At 38.0% G+C, this 25,459-nt stretch overlaps 2 protein-coding genes across 9 annotated transcripts in view; one reads left to right on the forward strand and one right to left on the reverse strand.

Annotated features, from left to right (window-relative positions):
- Nucleotides 1-7,818, forward strand: part of myo7ab (myosin VIIAb) — a 50,578-nt gene extending 42,760 nt beyond the window's left edge. For all 5 annotated transcript variants that reach the window (XM_031308103.2, XM_036008702.1, XM_031308105.2 and 2 more), the window contains 5 exons: nt 858-1,043; nt 1,743-1,859; nt 2,303-2,386; nt 3,419-3,538; nt 6,931-7,818. In XM_031308103.2, coding sequence (XP_031163963.1) covers nt 858-1,043; nt 1,743-1,859; nt 2,303-2,386; nt 3,419-3,538; nt 6,931-7,023 — 600 coding nt within the window. In that variant the 3' untranslated portion in view covers nt 7,024-7,818. The remainder of the gene's footprint in view (nt 1-857; nt 1,044-1,742; nt 1,860-2,302; nt 2,387-3,418; nt 3,539-6,930) is intronic.
- LOC116056017 (glycerophosphodiester phosphodiesterase domain-containing protein 5-like) lies at nt 515-22,835 on the reverse strand. 4 transcript variants are annotated; one of them, XM_036008704.1, is made up of 16 exons: nt 22,621-22,825; nt 20,277-20,481; nt 19,076-19,179; nt 17,805-17,898; nt 16,713-16,772; nt 15,573-15,671; nt 15,386-15,479; nt 14,566-14,711; nt 13,727-13,809; nt 12,671-12,821; nt 12,205-12,429; nt 11,208-11,365; nt 10,983-11,130; nt 10,203-10,285; nt 10,002-10,081; nt 8,661-9,415 (listed from the first exon to the last, which is right to left on the reverse strand). In XM_036008704.1, the coding sequence occupies exons 2-16, from the start codon at nt 20,448-20,450 to the stop codon at nt 9,333-9,335; spliced, it is 1,782 nt and encodes a 593-aa protein (XP_035864597.1). In that variant the 5' UTR covers nt 20,451-20,481; nt 22,621-22,825; the 3' UTR covers nt 8,661-9,332. The 4 variants fall into 4 exon arrangements, 3 of the variants coding, with proteins under 3 accessions (XP_035864597.1, XP_031163981.1, XP_031163982.1); XM_031308121.2 differs by having other exon boundaries at nt 22,609-22,825; XM_031308122.2 differs by lacking the exon at nt 22,621-22,825 and adding an exon at nt 21,461-21,629.
- Nucleotides 22,836-25,459: the final 2,624 nt, after the last annotated feature.

Consider the following 25,459-nt stretch of genomic DNA (forward strand, 5'->3'; position numbering starts at 1 on the left):
GAGAAAGAAATATCGATAAGATGACTTTGATTTAAACTTTATAAACACTTTCTGTAAGACAACAGAACAATGTAACCTTTGAAAAGAAAATGAGGAAAGATTTATAGCATCAAAAATACAGCAATGCATCATACTGTATAAGATCATCATATTTCTGTCCTGTGAGAACCATGTATCTCTAAAAAGTCAACTGTTCATGATGTTAGAAAAGCAGCCCTGTTTCCAGCTTTGTGACGATGCATTTTCCAGCTGATCCAAGAGGCTTTTTAAAGACTTAATTTAGCTTAAGAAGTAGGAGCTTTTTTGTGGCCAGGTTGGCTCAGTGGTAGAGCAGGCGCACACAACTGGTACTGAGAGGTTTATACCTCGATGCAGAGGTCCATGGTTCGAATCCGACTTGTGACAATTTCCTGCATGTCTTCCCCCTCTCTCTCACTTAACTATCCTATCAAATAAAGGCAGAAAAAGCCCCAAAAAACAATCTTAAAAACCATCCTTCAATTTATCACAAACATTCAACATCAACATGTCTGGAGATACATGGTGTTCACTGGACAGGAACAGGCATGAAAAACTTTTCATCTATAAGAAACTAAAGCTGTCAGACAAATGTAGTGGAGTAAAAAGTATAGTATTTACCTCTGAGACGTAGTGAGCAGAAGTATAAAGTTGTATTAAATGGAAATACAGTACAATAAAGTATTTGGGCACTGAGCGCTGCTAATAACTGCCTTATTTAATGGAGCTTGCGAGGTCTGTGCAAGTTAAATAAATACATTTATTGCCAACAGACGGCTTCAAACTACAGACATATACAGTCACGCAGTATCTTAACAGCGACCGCCTTCCCTCTACAGGAGCTGCCTAAGTATCTGCGAGGCTACCACAGGTGTCTGAGGGAGGAGGTGTACCAGTTGGCAGCGTTGATCTACAGGGTGAAGTTTGGGGAGGATAAATCCCACTTCCAAAATATGTCTAAGATCCTGAAGGACCTTGTCCCTCAGGACCAGATCAGACATCTGTCCCCCGACGACTGGAAGAGGGTGAGCTGACGTATCAGTTATTATAATTATAATGTTCACCATCTCAGTTTAAGGAAAGAGCAGCTGAGTCTGATGGGATTGTCATCAGGTCTTTGTTCATAAACAAAAGTTTTGGACTAATTAAATCTTTGACTATAATGATGCTAGAGGAAAAAGGAAAGGTCAGAGAATCACCAAAGTTCCATCTAATAGTCGTTGAAATCCCAAATTGTGAACCTCAGACTGAAATCAGACTTCTCTGTCATTCATTGTTTTAGATATTTTAATGTCTAGTCAAGTACTGTCATCTGAATAATCAGTATTTGGCTTTTCACATAAATTCATGTTGGCCCACAAGTTATACAATAAGAGAAGACGTTACATGAGTGTACGCTGGTATTCTAATATTGAAATTGAAAACATTTAGGCTAAAAAACTGCAGCTATTTACGTTTCGTACAATACAAAAACCTTGCAGTTGTCAATGGTAAATCAATAGACATTAGAGAATCAATACCAAATGATACCAATAGTCAAGAGAAGAAATCATGTTATTAATTCTAATATTGTCATTCAGATGCAGTGATATCTTCATTTATTTTTACTAAATGTAAGACAAAGGCCACAGTGTCTAAACATAATGAATGGATGAATACTCTCTTTCACTCACTCACTCACTCATGGATGAATAAATGTTCATAAATGTATGTTTCCCTCTCAGTCCATCATGTCGCTGTTCAACAAGCACTCAGGAAAGACTCAAGAAGAAGCCAAACTCTCCTTCCTCAAAATCATCTACAAGTGGACCACGTTTGGTTCTGCCTTTTTTGAAGTCAAGGTAAAGACGTTTGACGTTCGTATTTTGTTTTTAAAAGCTGAATATAAGTGTACGTGTTGGAGTCCTGCATTCAAAATGTTACTTAAAAGTAAAAAAGATATACTTTTATTATCCTTTATACTGTATATACCGTATACCGCTGGGTAGTTTCCTCTTTAATAATACATTATCATTCATTAGTTTATTATATTTTGTGTTAATAATCTGAATATGCAAAGTAACTAAATTTTTAAAAAAGCATTGCAGTGGAGTAAAAAGTACAATATTTGCCTCTGAGTCAGAGTATAAAGTAGCATTAAATGGAATTACTGAAGTAAAGTACAAGTACAACAAATTGTACTTGAGTAAATGTATGTTTGTACTTGGTTACTTTCCACCACTGTTTTTTTCAGCACTGTGTAAAACGTTTTGTTTATAATTATTCTTTTCTGTTCTTTCTGCAGCAAACAACTGATCCAAATTACCCAGAAACCCTCCTGATAGCAATCAACAAACACGGAGTCAGTCTCATTGATCCCAAGTCTAAGGTGGGTCCACACTTATCATATTCGTGCACGAGAATGATCATTTTGAGAACAAAGTCGTTCCATAATATACAGGTTTCAGAATTTAAAAATACAGATACTGTAATCTAAAATATCAGTTTCCTGTAATCTAAAAGCTTAAAGCTATAATAGAAAACTTTGACATTTGGCAGCCAAAAAGTAGTTGGAGTTAAGTCCAGTGCCGAATACACAAGTCTACACTCAAAATTACACTCAAGTGGTCATGACGGGACCTTTAGTTCAAGGCATTCAGAAAGAAATGTGTCTGCACATCACCGTGAATCTCCATTTTTAGTTAAATCTCGAAGATCTTTATTTCATTCTCTTTGGCGAAAAGCAGTAATTGCCTTCCAGAGATCCAAGCAGCACTGTGTATTGTTGCGTTAGCTCCGCCTACCCTCTCTGCGCGTCACTAACTGTGCGCCGCTTGTGATTTTTCCAGGGCATGTCACCACACCAGTTTGGGGCTTTTTTATCAGTGGGCCACAGGCTCAATCACCATTGTGTTACCTCATTCTGCAATAGATTTAACTTAACACACTTATTTAAATGAAAATCTTCAATAGTATTACTTTAACTAGATATTTCTGTGTGGTGCGCTCTGTTTGATGTCAGATTTCTGTAGATTAAAAGGTTAATTCACGTTTCTTTTCTCCACCACAACCTTCCTTGTGGTTTGTAAAAAAAAAAAAAAAAAGCAACACAGAAAGTCTCATAGTCTGCATTTTTCTGGGCTTTCCTGTTCAATGCTTTTGTGTGATTAAAGAACTTCATTACCCATAATCCACCTACAGTATAAACTTTAAAAACTGGAACTGGGGATTTAGATCTTGGTCAGCGTGGCTTCATGTACATTTGACTGTATCTAAAGCACCACAACTTCATTTCATTCTTTTAGCTGTGGGAGAGCGTGTGTACTTTTAATGTCCTTGTACAGTATGTATGAGTTTGCGTACAGAGTACAGTACTGTATCTGCCAACAACATGGTGTGTGTGTGTGCTCATTTCCTGCAGGACATCCTCACCACTCACCCCTTCACTAAAATCTCCAACTGGAGCAGCGGCAACACGTACTTCCACATCACCATCGGAAACCTGGTCCGAGGCAGCAAGCTGCTGTGTGAGACCTCACTGGTGAGAAACTGAGTTTAATAAGATGTACAGTGCATGCACTACAGTGGTCACAATAACCAGATAATGAGAATTTATGGGATTTTAGCTTTCAAATTACACTGAACAAAATTATAAACGCAACACTTTTGTTTTTGCCCCCATTTTTCATGAGATGAACTCAAAGATATAAGACTTTTTCCATGTACACAAAAGGCCTATTTCTCTCAAATATTGTGCACTTCTCCTTTGCCGAGAAAATCCATCCAGGTGTGGTATATCAAGATGCTGATTAGACAGCATGATTATTGCACAGGTGTGCCTTAGCCTGGCCACAATGAAAGGCCACTCTAAAATGTGCAGTTTTACTGTATTGTATTGTCAAACTGGGGTCAGTATCTGGTGTTAGGGTTAGAGTTAGGGTTCATCCCTCTCTCTCTCTCTCTCTCTCTCTCTCTCTCTCGACCTGACTGCAGTTCGTCGTCATAACCGACTTGAGTGGGCAAATGCTCACATTCGATGGCGTCTGGCACTTTGGAGAGGTGTTCTCTTCACGAATGCCCCTAACCCTAACACCAGATACTGACTGGTTTTCAGACCCTCCTGGACCCCCCCCCCAAAGTAAACAGTAAACCCCCCCACAGTAAAATTGCACACTTTAGAGTGGCCTTTTATTGTGTCCAGCCTAAGGCACACCTGTGCATTAATCATGCTGTCTAATCAGCATCGTGATATGCCACACCTGTGAGGTGGATGGATCATCTCAGCAAAGGAGAAGTGCTCACTAACACATATTTTTTTTAATTTAATTTATTTATTTTGAGCATTTTTAAGCCTTTATTTGGATAGGACAGCTTAGACATGAAACAGGAGAGAGGGGGAATGACATGCAGCAAAGGGCCGCAGGTCGGAGTCGAACCTGCGGCCGCTGCGTTGAAGAATAAGCCTCTATATATGGGCGCCTGCTCTACCAGGTGAGCTAATCAGGAGGCCCTCACTAACACAGATTTAGACAGATTTGTCAACAATATTTGAGAGAAATATGCCTTTTGTGTACATAGAAAAATTCTTAGATCTTTAAGGTCAGCTCATGAAAAATGGGGGCAAAAACAAAACTGTTGCGTTTCTAATTTTGTTCAGTATAGAAGTGTGAGACTTTAAATATGTCAATATATATGTACATTTGGAGCAGTTTATTTGGACTTAGTCATTGCTCCTGTGTTTGAGTTTAGCAGCTTTTGGCCAAAAATGATTTTAACAATAGAACAGAATAGGCAGATTTTTATATTTGTGACAAAACAGATGATTTTGCCACATTCATGACACAATGCTAAAGTGCCAATCCCCTCCCTTCACAACTTTCAGATGAGAGTGAGTTTGAACTTCTCTCTCTAGCTCTCTTTTCTCCATTTCGTTACAAAACCATTTCTGTCACTTTTCATGCGAACAACCGAGTGCAACACTATGAATGTCTTCCAGGAGAGACTGTCTGAAAACGTGCGCCGTTATGTGTAATACTGGCAGCTAGTGTTTAAAATAGTTACTGCAGTACAAATTCAAAATACTGGAGAGAGTTGTCTCCCCCGCCCCCTCCTCCCCAGAGTCGAAGTTCACGATCAACAATGTTGCTAGACGCTTGTCTCACATAGCCAGACATTACGTCACAGCACAGCAGAGTAGCTAAAAGCCTGTGCTCACGCCGAGCTCTGTACCCGACTGACAGACACACTTTTTCAGCTTAGAATTACGGTAGGAACCGCTAAAAACACAACAACATCGCTGTCCTCTCTACCCGACGGACAGGCACACTTCCTCGGCTTAGAATTACGGTAGGAACCGCTAAAAATAACACTACCTTACCGTCCTCTCACCCGACTGAACACACTTTATTGGCTTAGAATTACGGCAACAATCGCTAAACACAATGCAAACTCACGGTCCTCTCTTCCCGATTTACAGCCCCCCTCTCTTGGCTTAAAATAACCGTTGTCGGCTATGGCTGCTGAACAGGCTACACGTTGTAAACAGCCGTGGCCCGCTTGCCTGGTCCTCCGCTAACATTAGCAGTTAGCAGGTTTAGCATGGCGGCGTTAGCCAGGACCAGTCTGGATTTACTGGCTATGTCTCAATTGTTTTTGCGAGTAACCAACTCGGGTACTCTAGCTATATAATTCAATATGAGTACACAAATGTTGAAATGACATAAAATGCCCGTCCCTTGTAGCCGTGATAAATTAGCCTGAAGCTAATGCTTACCTGTTCAGGAGGAAATTAGCCAACTTGGCGTCCTTTTGGACTCAAAGCTGTCTCAATCTTTCAAATACATCTCCAATATTTACCCGGGGTTTGTTACGTCTCTGATCATGCAACTGTTCTAGAATCTATCTCCATTGATCCCGTTCGTTTGTTTGCTGCTTTCATGGCTGTACTAACGTTACAGCTGTAGCACACTAGGTTTACGTTTTTACAGGTATATCTGGCAACCCGGCCTGGCTGTCAAACTGGGCAGTTGATAACAACACACAGGCCAAAACACAAACAGAAATTCTGTCACAGAACGGAAATTTCAAAAGGAGAAAATACTGGCATTAGCATTGTTGTCAGAAAATATAGTATTTCAACTTAGCATGTTTCCTTAATATCTGATGACGCGTTGGGGTCATTTTTGGATTTATTACAGTAAATATATTACATATTGGACCTTTAAATTATTATCGCATCTCCCACCCCTCCTTCTCTATCTATGACGGTCAGCTTTTCACTCCACCTTGAAATCTATCTTTTAATATCCAGCCTAGTCGGACAACACATGTTACACAATAGTTATTTCCTTTCCTGCCACTGCACACATTAATAACCTCAGATCAGCCCTCTAAAGATGACATAGTCTAAAAATATTCCATTACAAGTAAGTTAATGTTGTTTGTCATTGTGGAGCCAATTTTAGATACTTTGTAAACTACTCTGTAGATTAGTAGTACAGTACTGCATCATATCATATAAAAAAATTTTATTTAAAAATTGACTTCAAATGTGAAACAAATGTAGTGGAGTAAAAAGTATGAAGTAGCATAACATGAAAATATGTACAAGTACAAGTATGTCCAAATCATACTTAAGTACAGTACTGAAATGAATTACTTTCCATCACTGATTCTTTTTTTTTTTTTTTTTTTAATTCAAACTTCATTTATAGTGAGAAATAGCCTGAATTTTGGGTAAAGAGTGAGGGAATAAATCACAGGAAATACTTTTGATCACAGCAAAACAATGGGGTTTTCTTATAACTATACATTTCCAGTGAAAAGCACATCACAAAAAAAAATATATATATATATATAAAAATAGAGCCATAATCACAATAAATACATTTCAATTTAATACTATGTCTGACCTTTGACCTTCAACCCTTTCAGGGCTACAAAATGGACGACCTCCTGACCTCTTACATCAGCCAGATGCTGACGACCATGACCAAACAGCGAACAATCCGGGGCAACAGCAAGTGAGCAGAGCGGCTGGAAACTCATCGATTGCAACCACTCAATCAATCCTGCATTCACTCACACACGCACAGTGTGAACACATCTAAACAAAAAACACTTATTTCATACAAAACTGTGTGAATTGTTCCACAAAGTGGTTATTAAGGTAGTTCATTGGTGGTTAGCTGTGACACTGTAATGCCAACATTTTCATTTATGTTATTATGTATCGGCCCTGTCTTAAAAACTCACCTATTGCCTTTAAATGACCTTTTCCCACCGTAACACACGTAACGCGGCAATTTGGATGGCTTTCTATCAGCATTATAATCACTGTAAACTGCTGGTCATTTTATCTGCCGTCTTATTTACCATTCAAAAGTTAGTAATTTCCTGACACAAAAGCTTGATTGTGTCAAGTCAGATGTCTGAGAGCATTACTCTATATGTCTGAATGGTCTTGGATGCTTTTAGTTTGTAGAAAGTCTTTTTTACAAATAGATGTTATTTTGTATGAAGGGTTTGTTTTGTATATGGAGAACAAAACACTGTACAATGGTTCAACCAGACTGACAATTGAAATTGCAGAAAGAGACAAAGATCCCTCTGAGCAACAGTTGAATATGAAGAGAAGAAATCAGCAGTCATTGGTAAAATAAACTGGAAGTTTAGCATCATAATGTGTGCAGATTTAAATATGAACAGGTTCCTGTTTCAGTGTCAAGTGCACAATAATGCAGCCTGTAACACGCTGGAATTAACTGGCAAGCTCTTCTTCAAACTTCACAATCAAAACAGAAGGTTAGTCTAGGGTTAGCACTATTGGAATGTCAGAACATACAATGGACTGACAAATCACAGTTTAAACCTCTTTAATCTAACCGCTGAGTAGACTGCAGAGGACCCAAAGAACTGGACTTTTCTGGACTGGAAAACTAATTTAAAATTCAAGTTCCAACTGTATTCTCCCCTGTTATGCAGCTGTGGGGACATCGACTGAATGGAAGTTTGAATCATTTCATTCTTCTTTTGGGGCCAAAACTAATTCTAATATAAATTGGTGTCTGAATTAATGAAGAAGAAAAACATCAATATAACAGCTGATTACAAACTTTTGAACGGTAGTGTCATTGAATCATCAATCAGGTGTCTCCGTTTATTATCTCTGTGCTGTTTGATGTAACAGGCTTTTAATGAGTGAACTATTTTTAGACTTTTTGAGCCGGCATCAGTGTCAAGACAACAAAACGTTCTAGCTACTAGCTTTATTTACAGAAACAAAATGTGAATGAAAATCTGAAACAGTTGGAAATTCCCAAAAACCATGTCTACTTGTTAATTTGTGTTTGTATTGTGAAGTAGCTTCATTTTTTTCATCTCATCCTTATTTATGCTCAGAATTGTTATAACTACCAAACCGGCATCAAATATAGTCACTTGTGTAAAACCTAGTATTTAACACACCACCCTTCAGATCTTGGTTATTGTTCTTTTATTTGATAAATTGACAATTTGACAAATTATGCAGTCAAACTTGGAGACATTAAGAAGAAAGAGGCAATCTGGATTTAAACAAGTCATACATGTGCAAGGAAACATACCATATGTGTGCCACAAAGTTCAAAAGCCACTTCCTTCTTTATGTGTTAGACTATTTGTAGAACATGTATACACAGACTGTAGATGGTGACCGGTGTCTTTTTTTTCCTTCTAAATGTACGAACCATTAGTGTTGATTTTTAAGCATGAAGTCATAATCATAACACTGTATTCTTGGACCTGTGACCACATATCCTTATGTAGACATTAATAAATGATATTTTGCAAAGAGCAGAGGTTTATTTCTCTTAAATATGGGCTGCACTGAAACAACATGAGTGATTTTAGGAGCCAGAGGACCACACTAACATTCAAAGACATAAGTGAAGTCTGAAAATGTTCTTTAATTTTATTATTATATACCTACAATCTGAGATAAATCTTTTTATTGGACCTTAGTATGGTTTATATTGTACATTATTCTTACCTATTCAAGGTAAGTCCTTTTAAATGGTTAAAAAAAGTCCTGACCCCACTGCATGTTTTTGGGTAAATAAGTATCTACTGAATGTTTTTATTCACAGTTTTATATTCATTAATGTATACAGTTTACAGTGTACATAAGGCAAAAAAGGACAGTGTTCTTTGTCGTAAATATGGAAATACAACATTTATTATAAAGTATCAGGTCTGTAAAACTACCATTTGTCATTTTTACACTTCAGTTTTTGTTCAAATTAAACATACTGTATGTGTTAATTATTGATGCCAAGTATGCCTCTCAGAGGCAGATTTTAGTGCTCGGTGACGGTTGCCAGGTTGGGCATCTTCTCTGCTTGGGAGTAGCCACTGGAGACTGACCATATATCACTCATTTCTGTAATGGGAGTTAAGAAACAGAAAGGTAAGGTTTATACGTTTAAGTACTAGTAGTAAAGTATGTACAAAAAAATCCAAGTATAGTATGTCATAAAAAAGTCATAGTATAGCATGTCATTAAAAGTCATAAAAAAGTCATAGTACGTCATAAAAAGTCAAAAAAAAGTCATACTCTAGTATGTCATAAAAAGTAAAACTAAGTCATATAGTATGTCATAAAAAGTTTTTAAAAAAAGTCATAGTATGTCATAAAAATCATAAAAAGTCATAGTAAAGTATGTCATAAAAAGTCATGGTATAGTATGTCATAACAAAATACAAAAAAGTCATAGTATGTCATAAAAAGTCAAGAAAGTTATAGTATAGTATGTCATAAAAAGTCATAATATTGTACGTCATAAGAAGTAAAAACAAAAGTCATTGTATAGTATGTCATAAAAAGTAAAAAAAGAAAAAGTCATAGTATAGTATGTCATAAAAAGTCATAGTATATGTGAATATGTGTCATGAAAAGTCTGTGGAAAAACCTGGTGTGTTAGCTATAACACTCTCCCCTTTTATCACATTTCTTTACAGTAGCTTACCTGTTTTGAACTTGCTATAAGTGCCATTATCCAGTGTGATTTTGCTGCCTGAGCAGAAAGCCAGTCCTCGCTCTCGCCACCTGCCAGAAAACAACATGATGTGACCGATATCATTGCTACATCAACATATTATTCAGATTGCAGACAGGTAAGGATGTCCTGCTAACTGCCTTGTTTTTGAACTGAGTGTCTGTAATTCACCAGTGGAAGATGAAAATGATGGTGATCAGTACGAGGGACATCAGATCAGTGAGAATCCACATCAGGTTATACTCGTCTGGACTCTGAGAGACAAACAGAGATAAGGGAAGTCAGTGTTTCCTACGTAGACATTGTTTACATGAATAGGTAAATAAATCTAGTGTCCTTTAAAAAGACCCCATTCTTGTACTTATATTTAACAATACAAAATAATAAACTTAAAATGTAAACTCTCCTCATAAAGATAACATGTTTATTAATGATAAGCAAAGAAGTTACTATTTCAACTCCTTTATCTACTGTTGGGTAGTTTAATCTACAGCAATGTATCATATTCTATAAAGATCATCATTTGTTTGTAGCGTTGCTGTCCTGCAAGAACCACGTATCTATAAAAAGTAAACTTTTCATTTCTTCTTTCAAACAGCTGCGTTTTCAGCTTTGTGATGATGCATTTTCCAGCTGATCAAAAGAGGCTTTTTAAAGACTTTATTTCGCTTAATTCTTTAAACACAAAAGGAACACTTCATCCTTCAGTTTATCACAAACATTCAAAATTAACATATCTGGTGATACATGGACAGGAAGAGGATGAAAAACTGTCATCTAAAAAATAAAGAAAGCTGTCAGACAAATGTAGCGGAGTAAAACGTATAGTATTTACCTCTGGGATGTAGTGAGTAGAAGTATAAAGAAGCAGAAAAACTCCAGTAGACATTTAAGGTACTTGTAATTTACTTGTATAAATGCACACAGTGTGGCTTGTAGTTGATGTGTTACCATGAGGAAGAGAGGGGAGCGCATGGTGCTGAGGAGCTGGGGAGCATCGGTGGTGACAGAATGGACTCCAGTACACCAGGCCAGAGAGAAGAGCCACGGCTGGCTGATCACATACAGGTTGGTGGTGATGTTCACTGCAGCGCACTCCCTGCACACAAGTGAGGAGAAAAGTCCTGATGTGTCACAAAATACCAGGGGCCATCTTTCATACACAGACACACACACCGGGTGAGCTCAGCGGACATGGAGCTGTAGTGCAGGTTGAGTTTGACGATGTGGTCGCTCTGGAGCTCCTCTAGAGGGAGCCGACTGCCTGATGTCTGCTGGAACTCGGGATGGTTACTTTCGACAAAGGCCCGCCGATCTGATGGCAGCCACAGCACCTAGTGAATGACACACACACACACACACACACACACACACACACACACACACACTTAAATTACAAGAATTCATAATGGAGTCTGGTATGAGAAAAATCTTTGAACAAGAAAGAACAGAACCTAATGCAGCTGACATGTACTTCACTACTCCTTGGTTCTAGTTAAAAGGTCTAGTGTGTGGATTTAGGTGATTTAATGGCAGAAATGGAATATAATATTAATAACTACGTTTTCATTAGTGTATAGCCACCTAAAATTAAGAACCGTGTTTTCGTTAGCTTAGAATGAGCCCTTCATATCTACATATATAGGGAGTGGGTCGTCTTTCATGGAGTCCGCCATGTTGCCCCCCCATGTTCCTACAGGAGCCCAGAACAGACAAACCAAACACCGGCTCTAGAGAGGGCTATTCATGTTTTCACGTCAGTCAGCGTAGTTCTGTTCTCCTACACGCTTAGCACATGAAAGAAGTGGTCATATCTAGATGGTTTATCCATCTTTGATTTGCCCGACGACCTATCCTAACCTCAACCAGCTCGCGAGACATTTGCAAATCGTTGGTTACCATCTAGATACGACCGGGAGTGGACTAAATATTTTTAGTCTTGTAGAACAAGAAAAATAGTCTTGGGGAACAGATGTTTAGCCATGTAAATTGAATGTGATGGTAACACATGAGAGGGTCAAAAACTGGAGCCTGAGGACTGCAGGTTAACACGCTAACCTTCGTGGTACAGGCCCCTGGAGCCAACAATGTGTCTCACTTTGTCATTATTTTGCTGACTTTAATATCCATTTGGTGGAGCATCATAAACTGGAGTAAAGGAGGACATACTGACCTGTGAGGAGTGAATGGAGGACTCTTTCTCGATAACATCCAGCGTGCGTTGGATCCAGGAGTCTCTGTATGGGTGACCACTGGGTGGACGGTAGAGGTCAAAGATCACCAGTTTGTCTCTCTGAGCTGCCAGCTGGAGGAAGGCCTGCAGGCTGCAGACACACTGCTTTCCTGCCTGCAGTCGCTCCTCTGTTCCCAGAAAGCCAGCTGTACCAAACGGATTGTGCTGGAAGGGACAACCATCAATATCTAATTATTACTGTGACATAACATGCAGGCCACTATGTTCTTCATCTGCCAGCTGGTGTTGTAGTACGGGTTGGATACTGCTCAGCCTGTGAAAATAGTTGTGTAATGTCTTTTGTGGCTCTGGAGAAGTGGTGTCAGGTCTGAGAAAATAGCCAGCGACAAAAATAAACTCAGTACAGTAAAGTACTGCAGTACATTAACTATTGTATGCGACTCACAGAGAGGAACCAGGCCCCTGCGTTCAGGCTCTCCAGCTGGGTCCAGGTGAACATGGCAGCCGGGGTGTCAGTCCGGTTGGGGAAAACCTGGTGGACGTTGGTGGTCCGTTGCAGGGTGTGGTCATGCATCAGGAAAGGCACCCCATCAACACTACAACCACGACATGACAAATTATTTCAAAAGTGTAGCCAAGAGAAATCTTAACATTATATTTAATATCTATAATAATAAACCAAGTCTCAGGCTCTGTTTGAAATCTCATACTAACATACTATCATACTAAGTATCAGTTTTTCATACATGGCTAAGTATGACGTAAAATTGAGTATGCAGTGCATTATGTCTGCATAGTATGTGGATTTTGTGTACGCGAGAAATGCCGCGATGTATACTTGAGATTAGCAAGAATTTAGGAGTATGAGACATTGAGTTTACTGGACATACTCAACTGCCTGCAGCCAATGGCAGACTGCGAGGCAGACGGTTAATATAATTAACCGTTAAATAAAATAATTACGAATGATGGCGAGTGACGTTAAGGTACAGTTAAGAGGTTAGTATGCGATTTCCCAGACAACCTCAGTTTCGGTCCAGACTGAAATATCTCAACAATTATTGGATGGACCTTGTGCAATCATCAGGTCAAAATTAAAACGTGTCCAATTCTTTGGTTTATGACTAAATTCCTGCAAAACCGATAACATTTCCATCAGCTTCAGATGCACTGTGTTTAGTGCTAATTAGCAAATGTAAGCATGCTAACATGCTAAAACTAAGATGGATAACAAACATTACACCTGCTAAACATCAGCATGACATCACTGTCATTGTGACAGAATTTGCACCAATCTTATGTGTTAAGCTGCACATTTGCATGTCACTTTATTCTACTTTTTTTAATATAGAATCCAATTAAAAAGTTTCTTCTGATTCACAGTCTCCCTGTAGACAACAACCAGTATTGTATCAATCAATGACAATAAACACATCAAATATTTAATAAAAGGCCAATAATGCCCCATGTATACACCATATACATTCAGCTGCTGACTGACCTGATAGTGACATCTGTCTCCAGACCTTCACTTCCTGCTTCAACGGCTTTCTCAAATGACATCAGTGTGTTTTCTGGAGCGAGCTGCAAATGGAGTTAAACACAATACATGATAACCAATACACCATCAGTACATTCACATGCAGTTGGTGAAGGAACTTGGAGCTGTAGTCAGTACATGTAGTTACTCTTTCAGTTAAAGTGTTAACATTTTGCAGAGCAAAGGGGAAAGCATTGCTCCAAACAACTGTGACAGGAAGGATGTGAGCAAAACACAGAGCCACAAAGTATTCCCAGAAATATTTAGTATCACACTGCTTTGCATGGGATTTTGTCTCTTATTCAGACTTAAAATTTGCTCTTCGATATAAGACTTTTGGTCATTTTTCTTGTGTGAAAAGATGCAGATTTTGCAGAATCATTTGAGAAATATAAATTGTAGCAAAACATGAATCCTCAACTATTTTTTTTTTTTTTGTCATTTTTCAAGCCAAAAATGCTCAAATATTCTCTGATTTCAGCTCCACAGTAAATAAAAAAAGCCTCCAGCTTTTAGACTGCTGGTCGGATAAAACAAGCAATTTAAAAAGGCATCACATAAAGAAAATGATTGTTAGTTGCAGCCCTAAACTGGATTGAAATTGTTCAAATATTGTTTATTCAATATCTAGAAGAAAAAAAAAGAAAAGAAAATTGACATTTTCCATTTTCTTTGCATTTATGATCCAGTTCAGGGGACTAGAGTCTTACATCGGACTGGATCAGGAGACCCGTGCAGCGTAAAACAATCTGACCTAAAACATCCTGTCAAAAAGCTTGATAGTAACTGTTCTTGCTCACCATGGGTGCTCCTCTGTGGCCAATGAGGGCCGGTGCGGGGCCAAGGGTTCCGTCCTCTTTGATACAAGGAGAATACAAACCGAGGGGCACCAGGTAGAGGGCAGACAGGATGGACAGGTACACCCCCATGATCAGGCCCCGCCTTACTGAAACACAAACCCTGACTCTTGGTTCCAGTGTGACTTTACTTGATAATCTCTTTTTAAAATCAAGTGACATGTTGACATGGTGGGATGATCCGTTTTTCAAGATACTGTTATTTGCTTCAGGATTATTCTCAAAACAATGAAAAGTTAGAAGTAAAACTGGTTCATTATTTATTTTTCTATTCTTATAGGGAATAGTTCCGCATTTTGGAAAATATGTTTATTTGTTTTCTTGCAGAGAGTTAGATGAGACAATGGAGTATAAAAATGTAAATTTGTCGTTGAGACCGGCCAAGATATAGTCCAGAGCATAACTCCCCAAAAAATGGTAAATTATGATTTTTACACAGTTTTTGTAAGGAATAAACAAACAAGAGACAACATGTTAATTAATAAGCTTTAGATGGTTTTAAAAGGTGCTGGTAGCTGGATTGTGTTAGCTTTGATCAGGGCCAGGCTAACCATTTCCTGTATTTGTGCTAAGCTAAGTTAACCACCTGCTGGCTCCAACTTTATATTTAGCATCTAACGCTCAGCAAGAAAGCAAATAATCATAGTTCCCAAAATGTCGAACTATTCCTTTAAGATCCAACATTTTTGCAGTCTAGAAAGAGTTTATTGAATTAACATCAACACAACTCTCAGCGAATCAAATGACAAACTGTGCACCTCACCTCTGCTGTTCATGCGAAAGAAATGCAAAGCTATCGGCCAAGCCAGCACTGTCACCAGTAAGACTCCACCAACATGTAAATAAGGTGCAGTTATCTGTAATCAGGACCCAAAACAAGATCTGGTATCAGGAGTGGAAACCCCACATAGAATATGTGAAGGCTGATGGGAAGGAGGAGGGGGGGTCACCTGGAAGGAAAGTAGTAAAGTCCTCAACTCTTCCCTCCACAGCTGAAATAAGAGGGCCGTGGCTACGATGGAGAACGTCAGACTCACCAGGATTCCAATCTGACAAACAGGAAACATGTCATCCATCCAAAAACATTTGCAGTCATGGTTTGGGTTAATTAATCAAGTTCAACAAATGTGACAAATGTCACTGTTTCATATCTGTTGTATAATATTATAAATACATTTTACAATTCATTTGCATTGACTGCCAGACTTTTCTTTTTGGCTGCTGTCATTTAGTGGTTAATTAAGCAGCAGTGGTGGAGGAAGTATTCAGATCCTTCACTTAAGTAAAAGTTCTAATACCACACTGTAAAATACTCTATTACAAGTAAAAGTCCTGCAATGAAAATGTCACTTAAGTACTGCAAGTATAAGTATACTCAGGAAATTTTACTTAAAGTATAAAAATGTCCCCTGTGGCTGTTATACTATTAGAACTATTAACTAATGATTATGTTCATTATGGATTCTTCATTAATTGAGTCATTGTTTGGTTAGTAAAAATTGTGAAAAAAGTGAGAAATGGCATCAAAATTAGGCAGAAGCCCAAAGTGACACACTGTCAATGTTTGTTTTGTCCAACCAACAGTCCAAACCTCAACATTATTACTGAGACATTACAATTATTAACATTATTAAAAAGGAAAAGCAGCAAATCTTCACATTTGTGAAGATGGAACCATGTGCTGTTCCACCAAACCAAATGTTTTTGCATGAAAAATGACAAACTATCAAAAAACTGCCAATTAATTTTCTGTCGATCAACTAATCGTTTTAAAGCTGAACATGATTAAACTGTTGGGTAGTTTTCATATTTGATAAGCTCTTCATTCTTTCTGTGTGCAAAAATCTTAATTTGTAGAGTAACTAGATAAATGTAGCTGAGCAAAAAGATGAATATTTTCCTCTGAGATGTAGTTGAGTAGATGGTAGGCATTTGTGGTGTCGTCACTGAACATGGATGAGCCATCAAAAAGCTGCTGTTACATCTTCAAACACAATCCTTAAACTGTCGGTGAAACTTTGAACTTTAAATAAATACATTGATTCAGCAGTCGATAAAAAAAGTGTGTGGGAGAGATAGAGAGCAGTTACCTTGTGACTCCAGTGTAAATAAAGTTTCTGGCCCTCTGACAACAAACACACAGCCAGCAGCTGCACAGAGGAGAGAGAAACACACACACACATTAATTCTGATCCTGTGATAAACCGTACAGAGTCATAGAATAACATCAGTATATCAGCATTCACAGCACAGAGTAACCTTTAACTGCAGTACCTACCTAGATGCAAGATACAGGATTGTCTCTTGTAAACATTCCTGTTATCTTGTTTAGAGGAGTAGTTTGACTTTGTTTTGCCTTCTTGCGAGAGAGTTAAACTAAGAAAATCATGTCTGTACGCTAAGTATTGAGGCTATTAGCTTAGCTTCGCATAAAGACTGGTAGCAGGGGGAAACAGCTTGAGCTCAAATGATACCTCCCAACACCAACACGTTATAACTTGTGCTTGATTTGTACACAAACATTGTCTTAGAAGCAGCTCTCAATGTAATGTAGTCCAGTACAATACCACCTTTAACTATGGTCTAAATAATAAACATATTTAATTTACACATTTCCAAAATATCACTAAAAACTGAACATTATAAACTTTGTAAAGGTAGAGATCATGGCTGAGCTGTTGAATTGCATAAGAGTGTACAGGTACGCTTAATAAAGTGGCCACTGAGTGTAGTTAAAGCATGTAAATCCTTTTTAATTATTTCTGTTTTGTGTACTGATAAAACAAATGAGATGCAATGTGTTAATCAGTTATCTACAGATGTGTTGGTAGGCACATTCTTTGGACAGAGCCAGGCTGTTTCCCCCTAATCGCCTCCTGCCTCTACTGTATACGTACTTATGAGCTTTTTTCCCAAAATGTCAAACTTCCTTTTAAAACAAAATAGCCACCACTTGGATAATACACTACCCAATCACACCAAATGATTAGCTGTGTAAAACTGAAACAACTACTTTTGGGAAACAAATAAAAATGATATCAACTTTCTTTAAATGTGAGGATTCCCACTAGAAATGGCACTGTATACACAGAGCAGCATAGTAAATATTAATTCAAACTAACGGCACTGACAAAACAAGATCCAAAAATACAAGTCAGACCCTCAGTGTTGTTTGGCCTCACCATGAGAATCGTGATGTAGGTGAAAAAGCCTGCGGCGATGACCAGCAGCACCACAGACCAAGGAAACCAGAAGCCCAGCTTCCCAAAGTTAAACCTGCAGCCGATTCAGAACCACACATAAAATAAAAAACAGACTGTGATTTAAACCAGGATGAAACAATAAACACAGTAGACGCACAATGTCTGAAATCCAGTACATGCAGATAATGTAGATGACAGTTTTGAGATGCTAACTTCCTTTTCTTAACGAAGATTGTCTCAACAGTTTAAGGACAACAAAATTATCCAGTTGTCACCTCAATAAAAACACAATTTACCATACACTGGTGTTTGAGTGACAGCTGGCTCCATGGCCTCAACTGCTGCATTGTGCAAAGGTGGGGAGCTAAATACTATTTCTATGCTCTGTTAAAAGCTGATGATAAAAAAATATTCAAAAGGCTCATCTGGTATGGATTTCATTCAACAAATACTACTAATATCAGATTTCTTTTGGAGTAAACGGCAGGCCTTCTTTATGGTTATACCTGAGGTTGGATTACCAATAAGGCAAACAGGAGAGCTGGAGCCCAAGAGCTCCAGGTTTACTGTGTGTTCTGGGCTAATATAATTGAACATGTGTTCTTCTTGATTCTTGAACAGAGTCCCTGTGTCAAAATGTACTTTTAAGTCTTTAATTGTCTCAATTTTGTGCTTCTACATGCATGTTGCAGATTCTTAAATTGTGTTCCATTAAAATGACCAAATCGCAAATCCGGAGCCAGTTAGTATAAAGCATAGAAAAACTGTATCCGCTGCACAGAGAGTGGGATAAACACAGGGTTAGTATGCCCATGGCACCCTCCGGTCTGCATCCACAAACACCCTCCAAGCCCCCAGAACCAAGCTCTGCAGCATGGGTGATAGGGCCTTTTCATCTGCTGCTCCGAGGCTGTGGAACACCCTCCCTGAAAACCTAAGGGCCCCACAATCTACGGATGTTTTTAAACGAAACCTCAAAACATATCTTTTCAAGAAAGCTTTTTACTAAATGGATTTTATAGGTTTTCCTCTTAACTATTTTTAATAACCTTGATATTTATATATTTTTTTATTAAATTGCATTATTTATGCTCTGTAGCACTTTGAGATCGCTGAAATGGAAAGTGCAATACAAATAAAATGTATTATTATTATGACTACCAATGTTTGCGTGTGCAGAGGTTACACATCCAATCCACGTCGTTCACTTATGACCGCACTGTAATAACTGCAAGTATGACTCAACCCACCAGTCAAAGTCATTGTAGTCGTTCTTTGCTTGTCCCCAGAAGTAGAGAAACACCAGCGTTAAGCAGAAAGCCACCACAAGCAGAGCAAAGCTCACAGCTTCCACCTGTCGACAGCAGAGACAAAAACATTAAACACAAGTTGATGTTCCCCCCCCCGTAAATAAACAGCTGGTGTGTTTTTATTTATTTATTTATTGCCTTGTTTCCATGGAGATGGACGACTGATCTTTGACCTCTATGGAGAGAACGGATTTAACAGGAAAGCTCTTTAGCGCCTTTACTGTTTGATTGTTTAAAAAAAGAGCTCTGTACTCTGGTCTCCCTGTGCTCAATTCAGCATCAGTTCAAAAATGAAGAGACACAAGCTTTTAAAGTTGTATTTAATTGTTGTTCTGCATAGTTTGAAAACTATTTCTACTTGGTGACTTGAAATTGATAGTTAACCTGATGCAAAGATGCTAACAATTTAGATATATTGTAATATATTAAACTATCCAATAGTAAAACAGTTTAAATTGAATCTATCTTGACCATTTATAACATTAAAATGCTGCTTTATGTGTTCATTAGATTAGATTCAATTTTATTGTCATTGCACAGAGTGCAGGTACTGAGACAACAAAATGCAGTTTAGCATCTAACCAGAAGTGCAAAAAAAAAAAGCAGTAAAGTGCAGACAGACAGTAAGGGATAGTTATCATTCATTTATAATGTATAAAATATAACAAAAGTCATAATTGTGCACAATAGGTACAGTACCTTTACATCTGATACAAGTACGTTTACTGATAATACTTCTGTAGCTTTGTAAGTAAGTGTTGAAGGCAGGATTTGTACTATTGACTACTCCTCAAGTAAAAGCGCTAAATATTTCCTCCACTACTGTTTATTTGGTGAGGTTCACTCAGTGTGAACAAACACATTATGTGCTGAATCCACACATGATTTCTTAAATTAAATATTTTGAAAACCAGGTTTAATGTATAGTTTTCCTTCTTTCTTCAAACTTTTATTTTGGTGAGACTGTAAAACACTTTTGAACAACATTTAGACCATCATGCCAAACTAAAACTCTCGTTTAAACCAACCAGTGTGGGTTAATTAACTCTGCACCAAAATGTAACCAAAACAGCACCATATTGAGAGATCATTAAGACACCGACTGGACCAGATGTGGCCGGTGCACCGCTCGTTCTCTCACCTTGTTGCAGCAGCAGTCTCCCGGCTGAGTGGAGCCCTTTTCATAGCGTCTCCACTGGCAGCCGTACAGACCAGACAGGCATGACACCAAAGGCTGGTGCTCGTAGCGCCGCAGCAGTTTAGCTCGAAGACCACGCAGCTGGCCGAACTGCTGCTGGGATAACGTGGACGCCATGGCTCACACACACTCTGACACAGCGTCAATCCTGCTCAGACAAAAACACAACACAGTCATACTGGATCTCTAATAAAATACCACTACAATACTCCCAGTGTTAGAATGTAACTAAGTACAAAGTACATTTACTGTTCTTGAGAAAAAATTTTAACCACTTGTCTTTTTTTTTCATGCTACTTTCTACTTCACTAAACCTCAGAGGGAAACTTTCTACTTCACTACATTTGTCTGACAGCTTTAGTTACTTCATAAATTAAGATTTTTTTGCACAAAATTTACAAAGATCTTATAAAATTTAAAGTTTTGTCATAATTAAACTACCATACAATTAGTAAAATTGACAGATTTGATAATAAAAATAATTAGTTTAAAATTAGCTCCACATCAACCAACTAGTAAAATCCTGATTTTACATTAATGCATGAGTAATAATAATCTAATCAAGGCAACATTGTGTGTTAGATTATTGAACAGAGTTTGGCTATTGAACGCTTTCTCAGACTGCAGACAGTCCTGTTGTGAAATATCAATGTTCATTACATTTTCTTATCTTTTATAGTTGCTTTATTACAGAATATCTTTAAATTTAAACAGGTTATTTTTCTTTTGTTTTTGAGTGTGTGAGAAACATGAGCTTATAATCTTTAACAGGTACAAACATGGCAGGTGGGTAATACAGAAATTACCACAACAGAAGTACAAACTACAGTAATCAGTAGTTTACAGATGCTAAAACCATATAATAGTATACATTTTTCTGCATTGGATATTTTTACATTTTCCTGATTATACTTATATATTTTTTACTTTGAATGCATCTGAATACTTCCTCCACCACTAAATACTCCTACACAGTGGCATTATGATACTTTCATACAGAACAAAGTGTATTAATAAGTATTTTTCTTTAATTATGTCATCTTTATATTTCTGTGCAGACTTGAAACATGACACACAATAACAAATATATACACAAAATAAGATAGAGGTATAAAATCTTAAATTACCTTTAAATCTTGGATTGCTTGCAACAACCAACCTCAGTTACCAAGTCTCAGCAGGAAATACTGTATGTTGAAACATGGCTAAGCCAAAACTCAGTTATTGTAGGACTATTAATAGTTTGTTTTTGTTCTTTTGAGCAGGAAATTACCAGAAATATCGTCATAGCTTCCCAGAGAAGTCTCAGATTTAACCCTGACCTCCTCGGTTTGTTTTGTCCTTCACCGTCAAGTTTCTTCACATATGGTGTGTTTCAGGTCATTATCTTTGCTGGAGAACAAAGCACAGCTCAGCTAGTTGTAATCCTCCTTTACTGATGGATTACAATTATACTTTTATTGCAATTTACTTAAAGAAAATTGTGCATATACAGTGTCGTATCAGTGTCATAAAGTATAGCGACGTTACAGTTTAAAGCATAAATGAGCATGAGACATGGCTTCTAGCATCTGTAAACAATTACTGTAGTTTGTACTTCTGTAAATTCTGTATTCCCGTCTTTGTGCTAGCTGCCTCCTGCCATGTTTTTACCTGTTGAGAGAGATTATAAAGCTGTTTCACACAAACTCTATTAAAATATATTCTGTAATAAAGAAATTATAAGAAGATATATGACCATCATTAATGCATAACAGGATTGTTTGGAGTCTGAGAAAAACAAGGCGTTCAATAGCCAAACTCTATTCAATAATTTAACACACGTTGCCTTGCTTATCGGCATCACCAGAACAGAATTTAAGACTAACACCCTGTCGCTCTGCTATCTAAATTCCGCACGAATGCATGCTCGTCAAACGTTTCATTGCAATTATAATTTGAATATCTGGTTTGCACCTTATTCACCCGTAAAAATAAAATGTAATGTGTTGTACGTTAGCCGAATTAAAGTCTGAATCAGTATCATTTATAAAACAGTTGATGATGTATAACCAGTCTATCCGCCTTGGCCAGAAAGCATGATGATAACAATTGACCGATTTTTATAATGAAGTCTGGTGGTCCGCTCAGCATAAAAGAAAGAACGGGACCTGCTAGAGCTAAAGCATAAGCTGCTCATCATCCCCAAATAAACATCGATGCTAAAACACGTTCAGTATCTCCGGTGTCACTAGATATTATTTTAATATCAACATGTTGCGTCCAGGTATTCTACCTCCAGGTAATCCTCCAGAGAAGACGCAATGCGCTGTTCTTCCTCGGTTTCCCGGTGTAGAGAAAGTAGCCTCGGATGATGAGGATGTCAAGCTAACCAGAGTTACCTATACGAGTACCTGAAGCTACATTATTTGTCTTCAAGAAGTACAGACCCAAGATTTGACTTGAACTTTATATGGCAAAATATAATGATGTGACGTTACTGGACATTTCAAAGTAACTGTTAACTAAAATGATGACTATTTGCCAACTCAATACATAATTTCATGATAAAATGTAAGAATCACTAAATGCAACAAACATTTATTTTGAAAATTGTCGCGGAAATTAATATATTGTCAATTATGTGCTGCTTCACACAAGTTCCTGTTGATGCCCAACACCTGTTTCACCGACCACCTGTTGCCACAGTGATGCAAACACACTGTAGCATCAGGTGAGTCCAGGTAAAGATGGATTTGTATAACTTTATTGTTGAAGGAGATGAAAACTGTGAAAATTCAGAGTTGGGACAGAGCCTTCACAAGAAAGAAGCTCTAGAGGACAATGTCCCCAACTAAACCTAATGAAAAATAATAGAGCTTACTGAAAACAAAAGAAAAGAGAGAAAAAAAAAAAAATGAAACCATAAGCGAGCCGACAGTGCAGTGTGGGTAACTGACAATAGTATACACAGTCATATAACACCCATTACATTGTCTAAAACCTTAAGTAATCACCCATTCTTTTATATCAATTGACGGCATTTTGCTTCAATTATTATTAAGACGCTTGAGCTGTGTAATAACATATACTCCTCTCACATACACACTCTTAAAGTGTGTACTCAAGTGAGCTTGTTTAGCAATTGCATTGCCTTGAATATGTAACCAATTGCTTTAGAATAATACACTCAAAAGTTACATCATTTAAAGTGCTCATATTATGCTCATTTTCAGGTTCATAATTGTATTTAGAGGTTGTACCAGAATAGGTTTATGTGGTTTAATTTTCAGAAAACACCATATTTTTGTTGTACTGCACATTGCTGCAGCTCCTCTTTTCACCCTGTGTGTTGAGCTCTCTGTTTTAGCTACAGAGTGAGACATCTCACTTCTGTTCCATCTTTGTTGGGAGTCGCACATATGCTCAGTGAGAACTGCTAGCTTGTCAGTTGCAGAGTATGAGGGAGTGCCATGCTAGCAGCTAGGTGAGCATTATAACGTGTTACAAAGTGATGCACGTTTGTCTCTGAAGTAAAGGCTGGACTACAGTAGAGCTGCTTGGAGCAGTTTGTGAACAGTGTTTTCTGTTGGAGATGGTAAGTCCCTTTGGGGTGGACTTTGGGCTTTTTCACTTTGTAAACCTATAACGTGCACAAAAAGATATAAAACACAATAAAGGAAAGGGGAAAAGCCAAAAAGCATAATATGAGCACTTTAAGTATTAGGTGACTGTATGACTCTTTTTAAAATGTTTGATTTCACATAACCTATGCATTACACACATATATATTAACGTGCACAGGCATCTAAGACTTCTCTACCTGAATATGGAGTGTGTTTCTATAGTCAGTGGTTTAACAGTTGTAGTGCGGGAAATAGCTGATACTCACTTCGGGGGCTGAATGAGGTCCGGTTTGAAGAAACTCCTGGTCCCTCGTTCCAAGAAATGAAGTGCACACCAGAGTTTTTCCTTGGGTTCTTTTCTTTATTCAACAACCAGTGGATAATTGATTATTACAGCCAAACAATGAGAAATATAAAATCAAGAGTCCAGGGAGAAGACTTTATCCTTAAGATGTATACATACCCTTATTTCTGGGCTTATTTTGACAAAAAAAGGTGTTTAAATTAGGTTGTTTGACTTTATAAGGTCTCAGTTATTCATAATTTGCCTACCGTTGTCTAAATTTCTTAATATTAAATTTAAGATTTGGCTTACATTGACTGTTAGTAAAACTCAGTCTCTGTTGACCTCTTCCAGCTACCAGTCCACTTACAACTCAAGTGTGCGAGTTTAAGGTGTTTAAGGAGGCAGTGGGTCCTATCTGTTGTCATCAAGCTCCTGCCGTGTGTTCGGCAATTGGAGAAGATGTTGCCTATCAAATCAACAGGCATCAAGTCTTAGTTCACAATCAATGCTTCACCAAATAGTTGCAAAGTGAAATTAAACTCTTACGACTCATAATTAAACCATAATTACCTTATTTAGATTTGCATCGCCTAGGTGAGAAGTGTAGCCCTGATGTTTTCCCAGTGAAAAAATGGCAGAGCCTTCAGCGGCTTCTTCATTTTCTCTCCCAGTGAGCTCTAAGCTGCCTCCTTATATACACACACCTTTCTCCATGGTGCTTACGTGGCCTCTTCACATAGTCCAGGAGGGGTTGACGAAAAGGTGAGAGCCAACTTCCCGTTTTTTGGGCTTAGTCAAGAAGACTTAGAGGAGGAAGTTCGGAAAAGGGCGAGAGCTAGCTTCCCCATTTATGGGGCCCAAGTTAAAGCTTGGAGCATTATCGGACAGGCTAAAAACACTTTGTCAGAGTTTAAAAGATCAACGTCTCTCCCCTTGTCTTTACATACATTTATATACCATAAAATAAGCAAACTAAATATTTTTATAACAAATGTAGTTCATCCTTGATTCTCGTCTTCTATGTTATCAATCACCTCGTATTCTAATGGCCTGAGAACCAGAACATATGAATTTGTCTTTTACACAAGCCTTGGATGAATAAAGGCCTTGGGTGAAACATGTGAGCGAACACCAAGGATGACTACAACAGGCTTTTCAGTACATAATGCAGGGACGTCGTTAGGCCTATTTTAGGGGGGCTGAAGCTACCCCAAAATTTTCCTAAGCCCCCCCCC

Source organism: Sander lucioperca, chromosome 13, assembly GCF_008315115.2.
Source record: "Sander lucioperca isolate FBNREF2018 chromosome 13, SLUC_FBN_1.2, whole genome shotgun sequence".
Taxonomy (NCBI): Eukaryota; Metazoa; Chordata; class Actinopteri; order Perciformes; family Percidae; genus Sander; species Sander lucioperca.

Excerpts from the sequence above, each read along its gene's own strand:
- LOC116056017 (XM_036008704.1), bottom strand. The coding sequence starts at position 20,450 with ATGGCGTCCACGTTATCCCAGCAGCAGTTCGGCCAGCTGCGTGGTCTT. Across the intron at positions 11,366-12,204 it reads CCTCCATTCACTCCTCACAG|GTGCTGTGGCTGCCATCAGA; the intron begins GTCAGTATGTCC and ends GTCATTCACTAG. Across the intron at positions 10,286-10,982 it reads GCTCCCCTCTCTTCCTCATG|AGTCCAGACGAGTATAACCT; the intron begins GTAACACATCAA and ends TTTGTCTCTCAG.